Genomic DNA, 19,181 nt, shown 5'->3' with positions numbered 1-19,181 from the left:
TGAAAGACAACAATATACAAGCACTGTTAAAGGTTTTGCCACAAACTCAAATTATTTGATTTTCCCCTGTATGATTTCACATGAGTCTCTTCAGAACTTTACATTAATTATGAGCTTCCAGATCTTCTGATTGAGGCTGTGTGTGACCTCCTAATTGATCTCCTTTTCACAAATTGAACATAGAAATAAAAACAGTATAAATAACAAAAATAAATAATCGTAGTCTCATTAAGTGCAAACAATAAGAGCAAGTGCAACCATAATCAAAGTACTCTCTCAGTATTCAAGTGCAAACAGAGACCAAAACAGAGACCAGAGCCACAACTACTGTACACAGTCACGAGATAGGTTTGATATTGGGAGACGGGCTCTTGTATGCAACCTAATGTGCGTGCATCAGGGAGCTCGTGTTTTACTTTCACTTTCAAATTCGCGATCACACTTACTCTGTGAATGGGGAGCGGCGGTGCTGAGCGTGCAATCTACAAGATAAGGCATTTATCAGACGTTTAGGCTCTGTTGTGCCACGACTCATCCTCCATCGTCACGCGATCAGTGAACTGTGATTCGTGCTGCACTGTGTGTGCGCGACTGTGCACTCTGCAGCTCGTGCTGAATGAGTAGAGCAGACATATACTCTATAGTTTATAATGGTTTTTATTTTCATAAAAACAGCAAAACGACAGTGGAGGCGTAATGTGAATGTAAGGGTGGAATATTTTTTCTGCTAATTTCACCCTCAGGCTCCGTCATGGCGATATCGCGAGAGGGCTTTTCACTCGACGAGAAATCTCGTCACATTTTAGTCTTGCAAGATCCCGTGGCATGAGATCTCGTCACACCCCTAACAATTTTCATTTTGAGTGTCGGACGATTTACACTACCATTTAAAAGTTTGTGGTCAGTAAGATTTTTTGATGTTTTTTGAAAGTCTCTTATACTCAGCAAGGCATTTTTCTATTTAATATATTTAAAAATGTAATTTAATAACTGTGAAGGCAAAGCGGAATTTTCAGTTTCAGCTGAATTTTGCTGATTTGGTCCTCAGGAAACATTTCTTATCACACTTGAAAACAGATGAGCTGCTTAATATTTAATATTTGATAATAATTATAAAACCGTGATAATTTTTCTCATGTTTCTTTGATGAATATAAAGTTCAAAAGAACAGCATTTATTTGAAGTAGAAATCTTCTGTATCATTATAAATTCCTTTACTGTCACTTTATTTTTACAGTTTAATGTGTCTTTGCTGAATACAAATATTAATTTATTTTTATAAAAAAATATCGTCCGAGACTGGAAAATTAAAAATTGAACACTTTAAGTGTGTGCAGGGCAACAGGCTTCTGTCTTGTGTGCTTGGCTTAAGTCCTGCTGTACCAGAAGCAAAGAGCATGTTATGTATTTTCTGGAGGTTATTAGAATTTTATCCTGGCTGTAAATCAAAGTTGCTGGAGAACTGGGATGGTTGATATGTGGCGTGTTAAGTGTGTTCGTTTTGCCCTTCTTATGACAGGTACCCCGATAAAGGTCTAAAGGACAACTACTGCAGGAACCCAGACGGGCGCCAGAGACCCTGGTGTTTCACCACCGATCCGAGCACTCCATGGGAGTACTGTAACATCAAACAGTGCGGTGAGTCCTATGTGTAAGATGAAGAGACAGGAGAACAAAAAAGAAGCCAGAGACAAAAAAAAAAAAGAATGAAAAGAGGCAGAGTTTGCCAAATTTACAACTTCCTCTTCCTGTAGCCCAGGCTCCCCTCTCGTTTGGGACCCTCACAGGAATGTTGTTTGTAACCGGGAGAAGAGAGAGAGGAGGGTCCACCAATAAAACTCTCTCTTCTCTCTTTCTCTTTCCTCAGCTCTTGTCCTGTCTTTTCAGGACCGTGCCTCCGTGTTTATTTTTCCTCATCAGCGCAGTAGAGTGTTCCCTTATCTGCATGAGAGAAATGTGCTTGAGTTTCAAGTGCTATGTAAACCTTCCACGCTAAAGACAAAACACGCGTGTGGGTTTCAAACCCCCAGCGCGCTCAAACACACAAGCTCACAAGCGTCCAAAAACCTATTATTATAATCACACATCCCCCCCCCCCCCCCCCCCCCTCCCCTCCTCCCCCTCCTCCTCCTCGCACTGCCTCCGTTTATTTTCATTAGCAATGCAACGGCATGTTCAACTGGGAAGCGAGACAAAAACTCGGGCGTCCGACGCTCAGGCATTCTACCCTTATAGACCGAACCATGGGGGTCACTTTTGTTTTTCAGAGCAGTTTGGCAACCCCTCCATCATAACCTTGAGCAAAATCCTGTGACAGATTCTCAAAGATCATCATCCTGGGAGACACTTTTTCACCATGCTTTTTTCTATTTGGCCGAACACAGCTTCTTTTCAAACACCTCAGTATCTCAATAAGCAGCTAAACAGAGTTAAACCATGTATCCCACTGACGCATCTGCTTTTACAAGAAGTGGATTTCATCCTCTTGCAGAAAGAGCATCACCGTTAGCAAGACTATTTGATCCTCTATAAAGCTAAACATGCTTTTAAAAATGCCATGCTCCTTTGCAGTAAACACAGCAAGACTTTAAGGCACAGAGCACCTCATTGTTTCCAATTGCTTGACCTTTGCATTTGTCTTCATGACATTACACACCAATGCCTGAGTTAGCATTCTTTAGCGCAATAAAAAATGCTAACCTATCATTGAATGAATAGATTTACATCACAAACGCTGGGAACTGGATAACTCTTCAAACTCGGACAGTGTATTGAACGCAGAGAGTTTGAGAGTTTGAGTTTTTATTAGCAGGACGTGGCCTATTTCCCCATACTGCTAGCCTCATTAGCAGCACTATCAGGTTATTGGAGGTAAACATAATAACTCTGTCGCTAATGAGCGTAATATATTGCAATGAGATGCATGGACGAAAAACAATATATCATTCATGAAACGCTTACGTTTTACCCTAAAAAAAGCTCTGTAGGCTACTGTTTTAGCATTCGTCACGGACTTAGTGACTGCTTTGACTCATTCAGGAAGCATCTCTCTCCATTAAGCGGGACAAAGCTGTTGTTATTCCTCCCTGAAGCAGCGCTGTCTTAGCAGTTAATGGTGAATAAATGATTCAGTGTTCATCATGCCTAAGGAGTGATATTATGCCTCATTCTCTCACTCCCTTTGTCTTTTTGTTTATGTTTTTCACCGTTTACTCAGATTCAGACAAAGGCGGTGACGTTGACAACACAACAAGTTGTTTCCGTGGACGCGGAGAGGGTTATCGTGGAACGGTTGGCATCACCCCCGAGGGAGTGACCTGTCAGAGATGGGACGCCCAGTTTCCCCATCGACACTTTTATACTCCACAGAATTATCGTTGCAAGTAAGAAAATGCTCCTAATTTTTTTTTCATGATTATGTATTTAGATATTGTTCAAATATGTGTTGGCTGAACTTCCATGCTGGTTTATATTCATGCACAGCCAAACTTTGATGGCCTTTTTATAAGGTGGTAGCTGGAAATCTTGCTGGAAAATCTACTTCAGTATACAATAATCACTTTCTGTGCAAGGCATCCAAGAAACATAGGGATGCAATGATATTGGACTTCTACTTGATACCAAAAAGACGATATATACTATATAACTTTTAATTACTGACTGAATACCAATAAAAGCTCATATTAAACAAAATATATGTGCCATTTTGTCAAAATAAATAATAATAAAAATACAATAAAATCAATAGTTTTAAATTCTACAAGTACATTTGGGCATCACAACATTACAATGTATATTATGAAAAAATATGAATATAATTTATTTTATTTTTATATTCATTTTATGTATTTTTGTATTCATTTTATATTCTTTTTAAGATGCATGCACAGTTAAATAGCCAATATCAACTAATAAATATTATCAACCTGAATTATATAATAATATAACTGTATGTAACCAGTTCTGATATATTGTTTGTACATCCCCCAAAAATAAATATTTTCACCAGGTATGCTGGTTTTATCAGCAGGGCTTTCTGCCAGGTTCTGTCATCACTAGGAAAACCTGAATGTTTCCTCTCCCAGATTCTTGTCTGTCATCATACTGGTTTATATTTTCAAGAAATGCAGATACTTCTTCAAAATCTGTCGTTTTTAACTCTTTTTAATCTCAGTCTGTTCAACATATGCTCTGTAACAGTAACGTGTGATGCGTGTGTATAAGTATATGATTAAAAGTACTTGTCGGCACGGCAGGGATCTCCAGGAGAACTACTGTAGGAATCCTGATGGCCGTCATCTCCCATGGTGCTTCACGACTGACCCCAATGTACCTGTGGCGTTTTGCACGAACATTCCTCGCTGTGGAGTTCCAACCTCTGAACCTGAAGGTAAGAGTCGTTCACGATATATTTGTCTGATATTTATTAGAAAGTTTGACAACCCTGTTGAATGGTAGTATCATTGCAATGTTTTTCGGTTCTCATGCATTGCATAATGATAAAGTGTTTGCTTCGAGATGTGCCAAATGTATAAACCGTTTCACCTCCCTTGATTTTTTAACTTCATATCCATTTAAATACGTTATAGTGTATGTTCTTAAAGATATATATATCTCTTTTGAAAAAAGTAACGTGTTATGTTACCCAGTCTGTACTGGGTAACACAAAGTACAAAACAATAGCCTGGCATGCCAGACCTACATCAAGATGTTAGGTCTGGGAACTCTCCATTGACATACCTCAATCCGAGGGGCGGGATAAACGGTTACCTTTCAAAATCCCTCTGCACGCAATAGGATAGCGCTACAACCAACCAGAGCAACGAACGGTTGTGGATGAGTGAGTCCCATGCGTTTTTCCACCAGCGGAGCTAATTGATATATTAAACTTTTGCCGTATCAGGTCGGTAAAACTCCGAACACATCTTCCTTTTTTAAGAATGACTTAAGTGACGTTCTCTTAACTCCAAGTCCTCCAGAGTCGCGGCCAAAGCCGATTCGAAAGACCGCTGCATCTTCATTGTTTTCAAGTAGCAGGAAAATCACCTATGGAAATCACGCGGAACGTCATGAACTGTGCCGTCATTGTGTTAAGCCCGCCCGCCGACTCTATACACGATGTGATTGGCCTGACCAGTTTTTGGTTTTTACAGCTCAAAAGCCTATGGAGAGTTGCTAGACCACACTGGCTGCGAAATAATTTTCGCTGCCGCTAGGGTGCGTCTAGATTTCTAGGCTAAAAAAAAACAAAGATGTACTGTATAAACTCTTACAGAAAAGTCATTAGTGTCTGCTTGACACACACAATCGGGTTCATGGCATTGGGAAATAGACTGTCTGTGAAATACACAGGGCTACTGTTTTTTTTTAATTCAGTGAAGCTACCATGGAAGGGCATTACCTTATTGGGTAGCTAATGTTCAAGAGAGTAACATGTTCTTTTCAACCATATTTGTCAGGCAGTGGATCACGTTATTGTACATGAATTCTTACAGACTATTCTGAGCTCAGACAGGGACATTGATATACATATAATTATATGTAAAATATCAGCATAAATCTAGCCTGACGTCGTCATACTCAGATTCTAGTCAGAATGTGAGTCTGATACTGCTCCATTGGGCTGTGATTATGGGGCGTTTCAACCTAACCAGGAAAAAATGCCACTTAATTGGATAGACCGAATCCCGGTCAGGGATTCAGAAAAAAAAAATTCAGATTTTTTTTTTTGTGAACAAATTCAGAAATTAATAAAAAAAAAAAAAAATCATCTTGTAAAAGCACTGTGGCAGCTGTAGCTTATTGGTAGAGAGTATCTCAGGTCGGTCACTGTCACCATGTCCTTGACCAGAGACATTTAACCCTTGAATTGCTTCTGAAGTACCGTGACATGTCTGACCCTGGTTTTGCCACCTCTGTAGATGTGTATTTCTTTAATGGTCACTGTTAGTTATGCAAGAGCGAAAATTCCAGTACGCCAGGCGAGTTTACAGACAGTGACCATAAAACCTATTACACTTATTTGCTTTTTTAAGAAACATGTTTATAATCTAACGGCTTGATCTTGTTTTCCATGATGTTGTGGCTGGCATACTTCCAACTTTGTTTCGCTGGCCGGGTAAAAAAAAAAAGAAGGCAATAACTTTTGAAGTCATGCCTTCTTTGCATATCAAACCGACCCTCAAAAACCGTCCTTGCCTTTGTTCTTATTAATCCTCCCCAGCAAGACATAATATCTATATAATTTCGTTTCATGATGCTCAAGAATGCCGTAGCTCTTTCTCCCTCCCCTTCTCTCTCTTTCATTTGCTCTTTCTTGGCTGTCTTGGCATCGGTACACAGTGGTCCCTGTAGTCCGATCTCCACGGCCACTAATGGGGGTTGTTTGAAACATGTGCAGTAAGCAGGAGCCGCAGTGTGGGAATGAGACAGCATGAGTCAAGCATTAATCACTGCTGACAGCTTCGTGTGACTGGCAGGGCCCAGGAGATGCTTCATAGAAGGACTCGCACAGGCGCTGATGTTAAGATCGATTTAGCTGGCGTTCCAATTGAGGCCGTTGGGATGAGCGCTCGACTTTTGTGGTGCGCTGGGAGCCCTGCTGTGTTTCCATAAGCAATGTGTTTCCACAAACCTGCTGTGTTTCTTTAAGCACTTTGGCTTGAATAGTTTGATAATAATTTTAGGTTAACAGTGTTTGATTAAAGGCAGAGCTCTCATTGGGATAATTACAACATCTATATTTGATCATGCTGCATTGCATTTATCTTTCACTTTTTGCATATTGTGGATATATTTAGAGGTGCTTGGCTTGCTAATACTATTACTTGCACTTAGCTTAGTGGATTTAGAAAAGTGCACCTACATTATTTTTCTCTGTGTAAATTGTTTATACTGTTTGTCTATCCTTTATCTCTTTCTAAATATGTTTATTAATTGGTTTATTTATTTTTTGACTGATTCCGCAATGTTCCTGCGATGAAAATAGCCTTGGCATAAAACAAACAAATGAATAAATTCTAACTTGTTACTCATCCCACAATGTTTGTGCTACGGACATGAACCGTACTTGAAAACTGTACGGCTGGCAGTGTTGTAATTGTTAACTAGAAATATTATTTTTTAAATGTTTTCTGTAATTTAAGTTTTATACTAAGAACTTAAACTTGAAAACTCTTTTAAACGAAAAGTAGAAATGTTTCCATGCCAGTTAGGTTAATGTACTAAAATTAGCCTACTTAAACTAAAACTGAAGTAAAAATGTATTTAAGCTAAATAGAATTATTAAAACAAAATCACAGAAGCACATAACAAAATTACTAATGCTTAAACTAAAATGAAAATGAAAAAGGAAGATATAGAAATAAAAGCTAGTTTAAATTGTTTATAAATATTATAAGTATGTAAATAATAGTAAACACTTGTGGCTGGTTGAGGAAAAATGGTTTATTACTTTTCTGAGTAGAAATAGTATTTAAGTTTATTGCCATATCAGCATCACCTGCTTTTACATGACAGATACATATTAAATATTTATCAACATAATATCATGAATATTACTTTTCTGAGCAATTTGATGTATAGTTTTTTGCTTTGAAAATGATTAGCGTTTTGAATGCAAGCACTCACATTTTCTTCAGAAAATTCTTGATCTTGATCTTTTTACAAAAGATATTGGTGCCTAGCCAGGGTTACTCCATGCTGCCTTGTCGCAGTGCGATTTTATTCACGCTGCTAGGCAGTCTGGATTCCATGATCCAGATTTTCGCCTCATCTAGGGAACCAATCACAGAACGGGGAGGGAGCAGCAAGACGATGACGAGTCTATGCGACACACCGAAGCAGTTTATTTATACCTATGGATCCAACATGGCAGCAGACGCAAAGTTCCCTTTCGATGCAGCCTTACGGCCGTTTCACACCGCAAGCGTGAGCGGCACTTGAGCAGCGCGTCAGCGTAACTAACGTTACATCGTCACTGCAGACGCGCGAGAGTATTCACATACCTCGTTTCCACCAAAAAAGCTGGTTCAAAGTTGGTTCAACTTGCGAACCTTCTCAGAACCAGTTTGTTTTTCCACTGACTAGAGAGCCCAGCGAACGACGTCGTTACGTCACTGTGTACATCGCCATACGTCTTAGCTTTCCCATTCCCGTCGTGTTGTTGTTCACAGTAACCTGCCCCCACCCCCACCCCCCGACGTAAGCATGACGTGGTAAAATAACGGTTCTAGTCCAGCAAAGAGTTGGTGCCGCTTTGGAACCAATTTTCCTGGCCGAGAACCGGTTCTTTGGCTGTCGAAACACAAAGAACTGGTTCTCGAGTAGGCACCGGCTCCGAACCAGCTCTCAAAATGCTTTGGTGGAAAAGGGGGTAACACTGGAAGCGTTTGTACAGTGTCACAGCAGCGGCTCCAAAACTACATATATGAGCGAGCAATTCTGCACAAAGACAACTATACATTTGTTTTTAGAACAATGGTCATTTATAACATTGATAGTCTTAAAAGTTTGTTATGGGGAGGTGTACAACATTCGCATATAAATGTTAAACAACAAACCAACCCAGAAAATGGCTCCAATCTATTAGTTTCAGTCATACTTTCGATATGTTTACAAGACTGCAAACTCCGCGGATAAAAAACAAAACACACAAAAAAACCACACACTCGGGTTTGATTTGGGTTGTGCTAGCCTATGTAGCTGTCTGTGTGTTACACTAAAAGAACGTTTATATATAAAAAAATTTTTTATATATATATAATACACAACTTTCACCCAAACTGAATAATTAAAAACAAGTTTTTACCGGGTAGCCTAAATCTTCTATAAATATTTTTGAATCTTGATTTTCTTTTATTTGCCTACTCAAGTTCTTGTTAAAACTAGACATGCTTATTCTGTGCATTTTGGGCACTTTTTGTGTGAAATCATATTTATTTTTGTCCATCAAAAGTGTGCTTTCACTTTATTTGAGCGTGAGCAGTGCAGCAAAAACAGATTCGACGCCGAAACCCCCGCTTCACTGCTGCTCACGCGCCGCTCCTGCTCGACGCTCACGCGCTGCTCCTGCTCCCGGTGTGAATGCACTCATTGATTAACATGCACGCCGGAAAAAATATGCGCCGCTCACGCATGCGGTGTGAAACGGCCGTTAGATACACGCCATCGTGTACACATTAATCTCTGACCCATCGTCTTCTTCTTCCTCGTCTAATTTCTTTCGCTCTACATACGTCATCTGGTATAATTGAAACGATTGGCTATGAGCTGTACAGGCACATTTGACAGACATTCTTAGCACCTAATAAACGGCTCTGGGCATTGGTAAACCACGCCTCAAATACGAGAAAATGAACATGTGGTTCCCAGACCAAAGTCTCAATGAGACTTGGGTCTGACGTTAGCCAGGCTAATTGGTGCCTACAATAACTGCACACTCCATTTTTTAATCTCTGCATCTCTTGATTTTTCTTTGATTTTTGTTATTTCAGAGTGTTATACTGGCATTGGTGACACGTACAATGGCAAACGGGCAAAAACTCGTTCAGGCATCCCCTGCGCTCCATGGAAAGACCACAGTGAAAGGTAAAAGCTGGCCATACATGTCTAGACTGAAAAATAAACTTAAAGCTGAAATGTATATTTAAAGTTGTCTCTGCATATTAATCTGTGAGAAAGTATTTGAATTTTTATGGTAAAAAAAAAAATCCCTTCAGCTTTAAACTGAATAAATAACAGACTCAGGTTTAGACAGAGGAAATTGATTATAGTCTTTTATGATATGAGCACACACAATTTTCTCTATGAATTTTGTATAGTCTAGTATTAAGCAGAACCATAATTTAAAGTGGTACAGCGCATAGTTTCAGTCATGGACATTCGCTCAGTTTCCATGGAAACCAAACTAGGTCCAACAGCAGGATCTCAAGGACAATCCCATGATGCCTGTGTGCTGCTTTGCAAGGTGAACAACTCCATTTAGTCATTAGGTTCAAGGGTCAACCGCAGCAAGTTGTCGTTAAATTGGTGATAGTGAATATACGAGACAGATGCTATGTGAAATATCTCATGTTTTTTTATATGTAAACAGACAAGCATATGGAGCCATCAAATATGCATGCACAGCTTTAGTTACAGCCATACTGGAGTGTTAAATTGCTATGGTTTATGTTCCTGCCAGGTGCGGTCTGTTTCCTCTAATGCAGTTATGGTTTTGCCTGTGCTTAATGTGAATTGGCACAGTTTTCAGTGAGCGTGTGTGTGTAAGTCTCAGAGGAGTTGAACAATTGCTTCCACAACAGGCCTGTGTTGTTTCTGCCATCCACACTCACCCTGAGATGTGTGGCGTTAAATAACTTCCCTGTTTTATGAACAAGTTCCAGGTCAAAGGTCAGCCTTTCCAGAACCCCCGCCAGCTCATTGATGCAAAGCGCAGGGATTGTCAGGTTTTGTTTGTCTTCGTTGAAAAAATAAGACCCTCACAGTTTTCCGAGGAAGAAAAACACGTTTTAGTGGAGGACCCCCATTCTGAAGATCTCTAATTGATAGTAAACGTGGACCAGTTGGGGTGACTCAATTCCCAAAAAATTACAGCCAGGCCAACCCAGCTGGAACGAGATTCTTTAGAGCCACCCTCTGACCCCTTGCCTCACCTTAACCCCTCACCATGAACACATCAAAGCCAATCGACTCCTTTATTTGGCCTGCAGCCTGTGAGCCACCACGGCCCGGTTACAAAGGTCACTGCCGGGCAGGCATTAGGCATAGATTGTTTACATTGTACGAACCCTAGAGTAACATAGCAAGAAGATCATTGGTGTTATGCATATTTGTGCTCTTCGTTGTAGCACCTTTAGACTCTGGTGAACTTTTGGAGAATCGTAGCATCTTTACATCTGTGAAACTTCCTGAATCTGACTGATAATGTGGAAAAGCTTAGGGAAACATCATGAGTAATGGACAAGCTAAATACTTCACCTTGCCTCCTGAGAGGAGCTCTACACAGCTGGGGCTTAAGATGAACGTATAAGAGGAAGATGTTTCTTTGGACTTGTCTTAAGTGGTTTTAGATGTATTGTCTTGTTACAAACACTGGATAGACGGTTTGATTAGTGTTAAATGACTCTGTATGTGCCTGAATGATGCACCTGTTTTGGATGTTTATATGTAGACATGTAATGTTAATTTTCACTCTTAACACTTTAATTTAAACCTGCACATGTTCTGAAAATGTCCTGAGTTGTAATGATGAGGTTTGTTTTCATTCTCAGTAACGAAAGAGAAGTGGACTTGCTGACGGCTGAACAGGCGGGGAACTTCTGCAGAAACCCGGACAAGGACATACACGGCCCGTGGTGTTATACCAACAGCTCATCCATCCCGTGGGACTACTGCTCTCTCAAACCCTGTGAGTGAGCAACACACGTCTGTGCTGACATTACAAACTGATTGAGACCTTTGGGTTCACTAAAAGTGCTACTTGAAACATGAAGAGATGAACACAGGCTGAGGAATAGGGGGCTAATGTAAACCACTGACCTCAAAAAGCGAATTGCTACAAAAGCTAAAGTATTTTGTGATGCTGCTTTAGGCTTTCTGTATTTTATTCATTTTGAACAGTCTACCTCGTCATACAATAACCGGAGGTAGGGGCAGAACTTAAAAATGTACAAAAGTAACAATACAAAACGTAAATGGTTACTTTTACTTCACTAAATTTTGAAAAGCAAAATATTTTTTAATCAGACACACTCCCAAGACCATTTTTATTTATGACCGCAAACCACTGCAAAGTTGCAAATACTGTAAGTGGCTTGATTATAATAATGTACAGGTAAGTCATTTTGTTTGAATCGGTTCCTTTTAATGACCTAGTTTGTGTCAAAAATGGGTCTGAACAATTAGTTGAGACCCATTGCAAATCAAAAATCACAAATATTTCAGTCAGTCACACAACTCACTCGCTGATTTGATTGTAGTTGTTCTTTAGTTATCTACGGTTTAACGGATTTTCTAATGATCTTTGAAGAAACCTTTATTCCCACCAAGGCTTCATTTAAACTGTTTTCAAATTTACTATATTTTAAAATGTAATTTAATTCCAGTGATGGCAAAACTGAATTTTCAGCATCATTACTCCAGTTTTCAGTGACACATGATCCTTTAGAAATCATTCTAATATGCTGCGCTCAAACAACATTTCTTCTTATTATCAATGTTTCTAACAGTTGTGTTGCTTAATATTGTTGTGGAAACAGTGATACATGATTGTTTAGGATTATCTGATGAATAGAAAGTTCAAAAGAACAGCATTTATTTGAAATGGAAATCTTTTGTAACATTATAAATGTATTTACTGCCACTTTTGATCAATTTAATGGATCCTTGCTGAACAAAAGAGAAAATATTATTGAACTTGAACTTACTGACCCCAAACTTCTACAGTAGTGTAATTAATTCATTCACTGAATCAGTTGGAGTAGTTATGGAGTTAAGAACTCGTTCATAGCATTTAACAGCTCTCACACATTTTGATGTTGGAAGTTTTATACTTAAGTTTAAGCAATGTTGATAACTTTCTCTTATGTTATTCACTCTTAATAAAGTATGACTATTGACTACAATACAGACAATAACCATATTTTTGACCATTATGTATCCACATTGCTCTATCGTATGTGCCTTCCTGTTGACTTGCGCTCTCATCACTGACACCGCAGACTTGTGTTGAACGTGTAGGCCATGTGTTATGAATCTACATGCGGCACATCAATCACTCACCCACACATGCGCACACACTTTCCACAGAGGCTTTAGTTTAATTAAAGAGTGTAAAGTCCAGGTGGCTCGGACTGTCAGCACTTCCTCTGTCTCTGTCACACTCACACTCACATGTATAAGTTAAGTTTCAGTGCTGTGCAGGTCTAACTGGTCCCACATGCTGGACCAAGACTAGTCCTGTGCTAAAGACCTCACACACACTTTCACTCAAATTATACTCTAAACAGCCATCACACTGGTGACCACTTCTTCTTTTCATTTCTCATGCCTATTCATTGCTTAGAACAAAAATAAGCTTCCTGTTCCTTTTCCTTCCTTTTTAGGTGAGCCCTCACATAACAATCTGCCACAAAAAGGTAATCACATCCTTCAAATGTTGTTAGGCTATGCAATTTTCCAGCTGATATTCTTTCGTTTCAGATGACATTAGAAATATTATTTCATAAACATATGTATGCATTTGTATGTTTTTCTGTATTCTGACAAACTCATGTCTCCCCTCATTTTGTCTTTTCATTTCTTTTCACAGATGAGGTTACAAAGACATCATGTTTTGTTCACAAGCAGGTGAGAATTGTCGGTGGCGGGCCTGTCCCGATTAAAGAAGGCAGTTGGATGGTCAGCATACAGAGAGGGTAAGCAATTAGCAAAACATGTAGGTAATTTGAACTAATACAATTTACAAACACGGTGGTGTTCTAAGAATTGGTAACTCAAGACTAACCCATGTGTATTTATTGAAAGGTAAAGCATGTGATTTTGTAAGACTTCATTGACTATAAAGCTTTTTTTTTTTTGGAATGTCCTGCTTAAAATTATATCATGTAACAGCAACAACAAGACATGTTCATGAAGAAATTGTGATTATTATTTTCATGTCTACTACTCTGAGTTGAGTCATGACAATGGCATTTGCTGTTGATATGGCATCAAAGAAAGAAAGAAAGAAACAACTAAAAATAGCAGTGCACTATTAAGCTTCACTATTAATATTAATGTTACTGTTGTAACGAACCCCTAAATTTAAGGATTAAACGTGAGCACAGAATTAATCTTTTAGCATTATATGTTTACTGATTTATTAATGTGTGATACTTTTAAGTTTTTCCAATATATTTAGAGTAAGTTACAGTAATATTACAACGAAAGTGAACAGTATTCACTTTCTTTATATCATACAATAAATATACTAATTTTCTGTTTTCTTAAAAAGCCCATTGCAGGCAGATTAAATTCCCTACAAATAAAGTGCAGTTGTCTATGAAGTCAGTGTTCGCACAGCTTCTCAGAAGTAAAGCCCTGCGCTGTCATGTTTTATAATGTGAGAGAGTCATGTTGGAGATGCGTCACTGTCTTGTGTCTCTCGGTCTCTTCAGGAGCACTCACTGGTGCGGAGGTTCTCTGGTCAGGGAGGAGTGGGTGCTGACAGACAGACAGTGCTTCTCGTCATGGTAATTATCTCCAGCCTTGCTGCACAGTCACCGTCATGCCCTGCCCGTGACCTCTGGATTCTCAGGGTCACAAGGTCAATGATCAGCGGGCTTCCAGGATTTGTCTCGTGCATGTAACTCAACAAATCAAAGTTGCGGATGTTTTTAGAACATGCATCTCTTGGCATGAGACATCCATTTATCTACGTATCCACAAAAGAATTTTCATTATAGAGGTCATTTAATGGAGAATCAAGCTTAGCTTGATCTTTTTTTAGATAAAAACAGTTTACGTTTAGATGAAAACGTACTGTAACATCCTGCCAAGTACAAAAAGAAGACCATTTATGCTGGCTTATTCTGTTAAGAGGTTGTTGGTGCAATTAAATCTATATTGGACTTGCAAACATGCAGTTTGCTACTAAAGTTGATGCAAAGTGTCATAACTCATTGTACATTTAAAGAGTATGGAAGCCAATTCCCGGCACATAAAAAAAATAATAATAATTGAGCATTAAAAATGTCAAAATAATGACTTACTAAATCGAAATTATGACTTTAAAAGTTCAATGAAATCAGCCACCTCATGCAGCCACATCCGTTTTGTTCTTCCTGCGCTAAAGCTTGTTCTTGCTTAAAATCCTTTCAAGAGTGTGTTTGCTCTCAGCTATTCCATGCCATTCCGCTTATTTCATCATTTTCATCATTACTAGCTAAAACCACGTTTAAAATACTCCTAATGTGTTCACAATTCATCCTGTGTCGGGACACGTCATATCAATGAGCAGCAAGTCATAATTTTGACTTTTTAAACTCATTATTATGTTTTTATAGTGATATTTCGTGACATTATGACATTTCGATTTAGTAAGTCTTAATTTCTAAAAATGTTTTATGTGGCGGAAATGGGCTTCCATACAAGGTGTCGGCATGGAAGTTTTAAAAACACAGAAGAAAGAGTAGAAAATGGGCCTAAAAAATGTAAACGAAACAATTGTCACAAAAAAATGTTTTGCCCGAAACTTGAAAGCCTAATTTTATCATATGCTTTTTCCCTCAGCGTGCCTGACCTATCGGAGTACAGAGTTTGGCTTGGTATATCCCATTTGAACGAATCGGGTGAGAATGACTTTCACAGACAGGAGAGGAGAATCTCGCACGTCATATGTGGCCCTGAAGGCTCTAGTCTCGCCCTTCTCCGACTGACTCGGTAAGACCTGTCGATTAATCAATATGTGTATCATTAATGTATTCCACGTCTGATCTTATTCCTTTGTTGTTGATGAAATTACCTCTCTGTTCCTCTTTCACACAGCCCTGCGCTTATAAGAGAGCGTGTCAGAACTATTCAGCTGCCCGTGGCTGATTGCAGCATTCAGGAGGACACCATATGCTCTGTGTACGGCTGGGGTGAGACCAAAGGTAGGTTCAACTTAAGAGCTGGTCTTCAGAGACTCCCCACCACCTGACAACTTTGCAGGCACACAACATTGCTGTCATGCTCTGACTTAACTACCTCTCAGGCCCTGTCCCAAATGGCACACTTCATATGCACTTTCGGTCTTGTGGACTTACAGTGGCTGCTGCGCATGTCCGTTAAGTCCATTAGATTGTAGGGCGTACCATTTGTCATTTTAGGTTTCAGAAGGGTGCTTGTGAGCGCCCCCTTTGCGGTCAATATGTGCCCTTGATGCACACTTTTGCCGAGCCTGCACTGATGCGAGCTCTGCAGCAGACTTCTTCCCGACAGTCAAAATGGCGTCACATCACGACAGTGCGGACTCGTAGGAAGACCACGAGTGCTTAGGGTGCCATTTGGGACAGGGCCTCAGTGCCCATCTCATAGACAGACACTTGGGTACAGAGCACCAGCCTCTGTAAATGTTGTTGCTCACAACTCAACGCCATTCTCGTCTCTGATGTTTTCACATTTGAGGTTTTGTTGCAGACACAGCTTCAGTTGACCATAAAGTTTGGTTCAAAGTTTGATTGTGAATCTATTACCCAAACTTGGGTGTGCAGTAAGGAACGACACTCGAATAAATTTTAAAAATGGGTACTGAGTTGGTAATTATCCAGGGCCCATGAAAAAAAAAAAAAAGTCCAGTAAAAAGTGTCAAAAATGCTCCAAATATTTAAAATGAGAATTAAAAAAAAACCCATCCTCTTCAGAGTTCTAGTTTTGTTGCCAAGTAACAATAATAAACAGCTTCCAAAAGTATTCACGTTGATGATGAAAGCATTTTGGAAGTGATTTGCAGTTTGGAACTACATATACAGTAACAGTTTGAAAGCAGGGCGATTGAAGGCACATTTTCATATTCAAGCAAACATGCCAAATGAGAAAACTTGCATACTGTAGCTTATCTAATAGATGCTTTTCTGGCTTTTTTAGGCACTGGACATGAGGGGACATTGAAAAGGGTTCATCTGCCTATAGTGAGCAACGAACGATGCCAGCAGCTTCACAAAGGGACTCTTCCGATAACTAGTTCTAAACTGTGTGCTGGTGGCAGAAGGGATGAAGGAGTGTGTGAGGTGAGTTTATTCATCACATTTACTCTGCAGAATAGACTGCTCAAAAGTTTGGGGTCTGTAAGTTTTTTTGTTTTTAAATAAAGTATTGCCAATATTTAGAAAGGATGCATTAAATTGATCAAAAGTGACAGTAAAAACTTCTACATTGTTACAAAAACAATTCTGTTTCAAATAAAAGTTCTTTTGAACTTTCTATTCGTCAAAGAATCCTGAAAGTCTCATGGTTTTCACAAAAATATTATGCAGTACAACTGTTTTGTACAGTACAACATTGATGATAATAAGAAATGTTTCTTGAGCACAAAATCAGCATATTAGAATTATTTCTGAAGGATCATGTGACACTGAAGACTGGAGTGATGATTTCTACATTCTACATTTTAAAATATATTCAAATAGAAACAGTTCTTTTAAATTGTAATATTTTTTCACAATATTACTATTTTTCTGTATTTTTAATCAAAGAAATGCAGCCTTGGTGAGCATAAGAGTCTTCTTTCGGAAATATTTAAAAATCTTACCGTCCCCAAACTTTTGATCAGAAGAGTATGTCTTAGACAGTTTATCTAAATTGCTTCCACCTTCTACCTTTGTTACACTTTGGAAGTATTTCTAGATATTTATTTTTGTCCTATTGCTTTTTTTTCATGCTCACAGAAAGACTATGGTGGCCCTCTAGTATGCCAAGAGAGTAACAGTAAAGTCATTGTTGGTGTGAGCATAAACGGCAGAGGATGTGCCCGACACAACCGACCGGCCATTTTCGTGAATGTGGCCTTCTATACTGGATGGATTCATAAAGTGTTCAAAAATTATCCAAACTCAGAACTAAACAACTGATGAAGAACATTTTAAAATCACACGAGCAGGATCGGACATACGATCTGATATATAAGAACAAAAATACAGAATCTCCATAAATCCGACAGTTTATTTCTTGATTTAAGGATCATCTGAACGTCTCTTGTTGAAAAAGTTCTTGAGAACTTTCCCAGCTTGGCCGTGAAACATATATTCAGAAACTACTCAAAGAGCTAAAACTGAGTTAAAACACCTAATAATGCCAGAACCGCAGAGCAAGGCGCTGGAAGACAGAGTCTCTAAAGGCTAAATTCGCTACTAGCCATACGGAAAGATAAAGACTACTGGACCAAAGTGCGGACGAGTAGCAGAATCTGTTTCAAGAATGAAACTCAATTCCTGGCAGCCAACCAAAAACCTCAAGTCCTCGAAGAGAAATCTTGCTGCAGTGTGCTACAAAGCATTCATATGTATGTTCAACCCACACATTGCCCATCAAACTAACAATCTGGACTTCAGTTGGGATATTGGATTTAGAGACCTAACCCAAGTTTGAGTCTGGATTCAGACCAGGACTTGAAATATGGATACAAACTTTTGAGGTCCCAACAGGAATCTGCCGTTCCCTCATTTAAAAGAGCTCAAAGCTGACCGACGTACCCGCTACATATTTCGGGCCGCTCCTCATCGAGAAAGAGGGCTGTTATGATTATAAGTACTTGTTGATATAAAACCCTCATTAACGGTGTCATTCAAAAAGCCCCCCGATAAAGTATTAGCTGTTAGCTGTTAGCATAGGGTTTGCAGACTAAATGTAGAATATCTTATGGGTAAAAGTATACACAGAATGCTTTTTTTTGCGTTTATGCTCCTGATAATACTTGAAAACACACATGAGAAGAGGTCACTGTGTCCTTCAATAACACCTCCTCATGTCACCGTTACAGATCGTCATTTTTTTCAACTTTGGTGTTTATATAGTCAAAGGTGTTCCATCCATTTCCACTGTTGATATTTCGTCCACAAGCCTGAACGGAGATGACATGACCTGCTTGTAATGACATGGAAAAAAAAAAAAAAATCGCACTTGTCATAACATATCAGCATCCGAGGTTCCCATACACTATGTTTGGTTTAGAGCAGAATTCAGAGGAGGATTTGAAAATGTGTGTTGTAAATACTGTGGTCATGGGAGTGGGGTAATCACTCCCAGTTCTTTTTGTAGGTCTCATAGACCTTTATAATATGTTAGGGGACGGTGGCCTCCTCCATCCCAGTGCCGTAATGTCTGCTCATTGGGTGGTTTTATATATTTGTAAATATATCAGTATTAACTCCAAATGCACATTGTGTCAGTGTACGCTAAGTGTTGTTTAATACAAGAACGAGTGGGATATTTTTTACGTTCATTGAATGCCTGGAGCGTGTGTGTGATTGCGTGCAATGCTGCAAAGATGCATTGAAGCCGAAACGTGCACCTCTGCAGGACAGAGAGCAAAGCGAGCCACATCGGGAATAAAGGGCGGTTAAGGAAATTTACAGATTAACTTAGCTGTTATTCAGATCAGAGCCGTTTGTAAGATAAATCTGAGTGATTTTCTTTCTTGTGTGGTCTTGGATCGCTCATTC

The 19,181-nt window shown here is 39.2% G+C and overlaps 1 protein-coding gene across 1 annotated transcript in view; it reads left to right on the top strand.

The window, feature by feature from the left end:
- Positions 1–18,893, top strand: part of LOC130094859 (hepatocyte growth factor) — a 35,549-nt gene extending 16,656 nt beyond the window's left edge. The window contains exons 7-18 of the mRNA XM_056261389.1: positions 1,520–1,638; positions 3,218–3,383; positions 4,257–4,390; positions 9,495–9,588; positions 11,274–11,410; positions 13,107–13,139; positions 13,313–13,418; positions 14,160–14,234; positions 15,274–15,423; positions 15,529–15,635; positions 16,609–16,751; positions 17,409–18,893. Coding sequence (XP_056117364.1) covers positions 1,520–1,638; positions 3,218–3,383; positions 4,257–4,390; positions 9,495–9,588; positions 11,274–11,410; positions 13,107–13,139; positions 13,313–13,418; positions 14,160–14,234; positions 15,274–15,423; positions 15,529–15,635; positions 16,609–16,751; positions 17,409–17,591 — 1,447 coding nt within the window. The 3' untranslated portion in view covers positions 17,592–18,893. The remainder of the gene's footprint in view (positions 1–1,519; positions 1,639–3,217; positions 3,384–4,256; positions 4,391–9,494; positions 9,589–11,273; positions 11,411–13,106; positions 13,140–13,312; positions 13,419–14,159; positions 14,235–15,273; positions 15,424–15,528; positions 15,636–16,608; positions 16,752–17,408) is intronic.
- The last annotated feature ends 288 nt before the right edge of the window (positions 18,894–19,181 follow it).

This window comes from Rhinichthys klamathensis, unplaced genomic scaffold (assembly GCF_029890125.1).
Source record: "Rhinichthys klamathensis goyatoka isolate OS25496 unplaced genomic scaffold, OSU_Roscu_1.1 h1tg000181l_1, whole genome shotgun sequence".
Taxonomy (NCBI): domain Eukaryota; kingdom Metazoa; phylum Chordata; class Actinopteri; order Cypriniformes; family Leuciscidae; genus Rhinichthys; species Rhinichthys klamathensis.
This window is presented reverse-complemented; position numbering and strand designations above follow the sequence as displayed.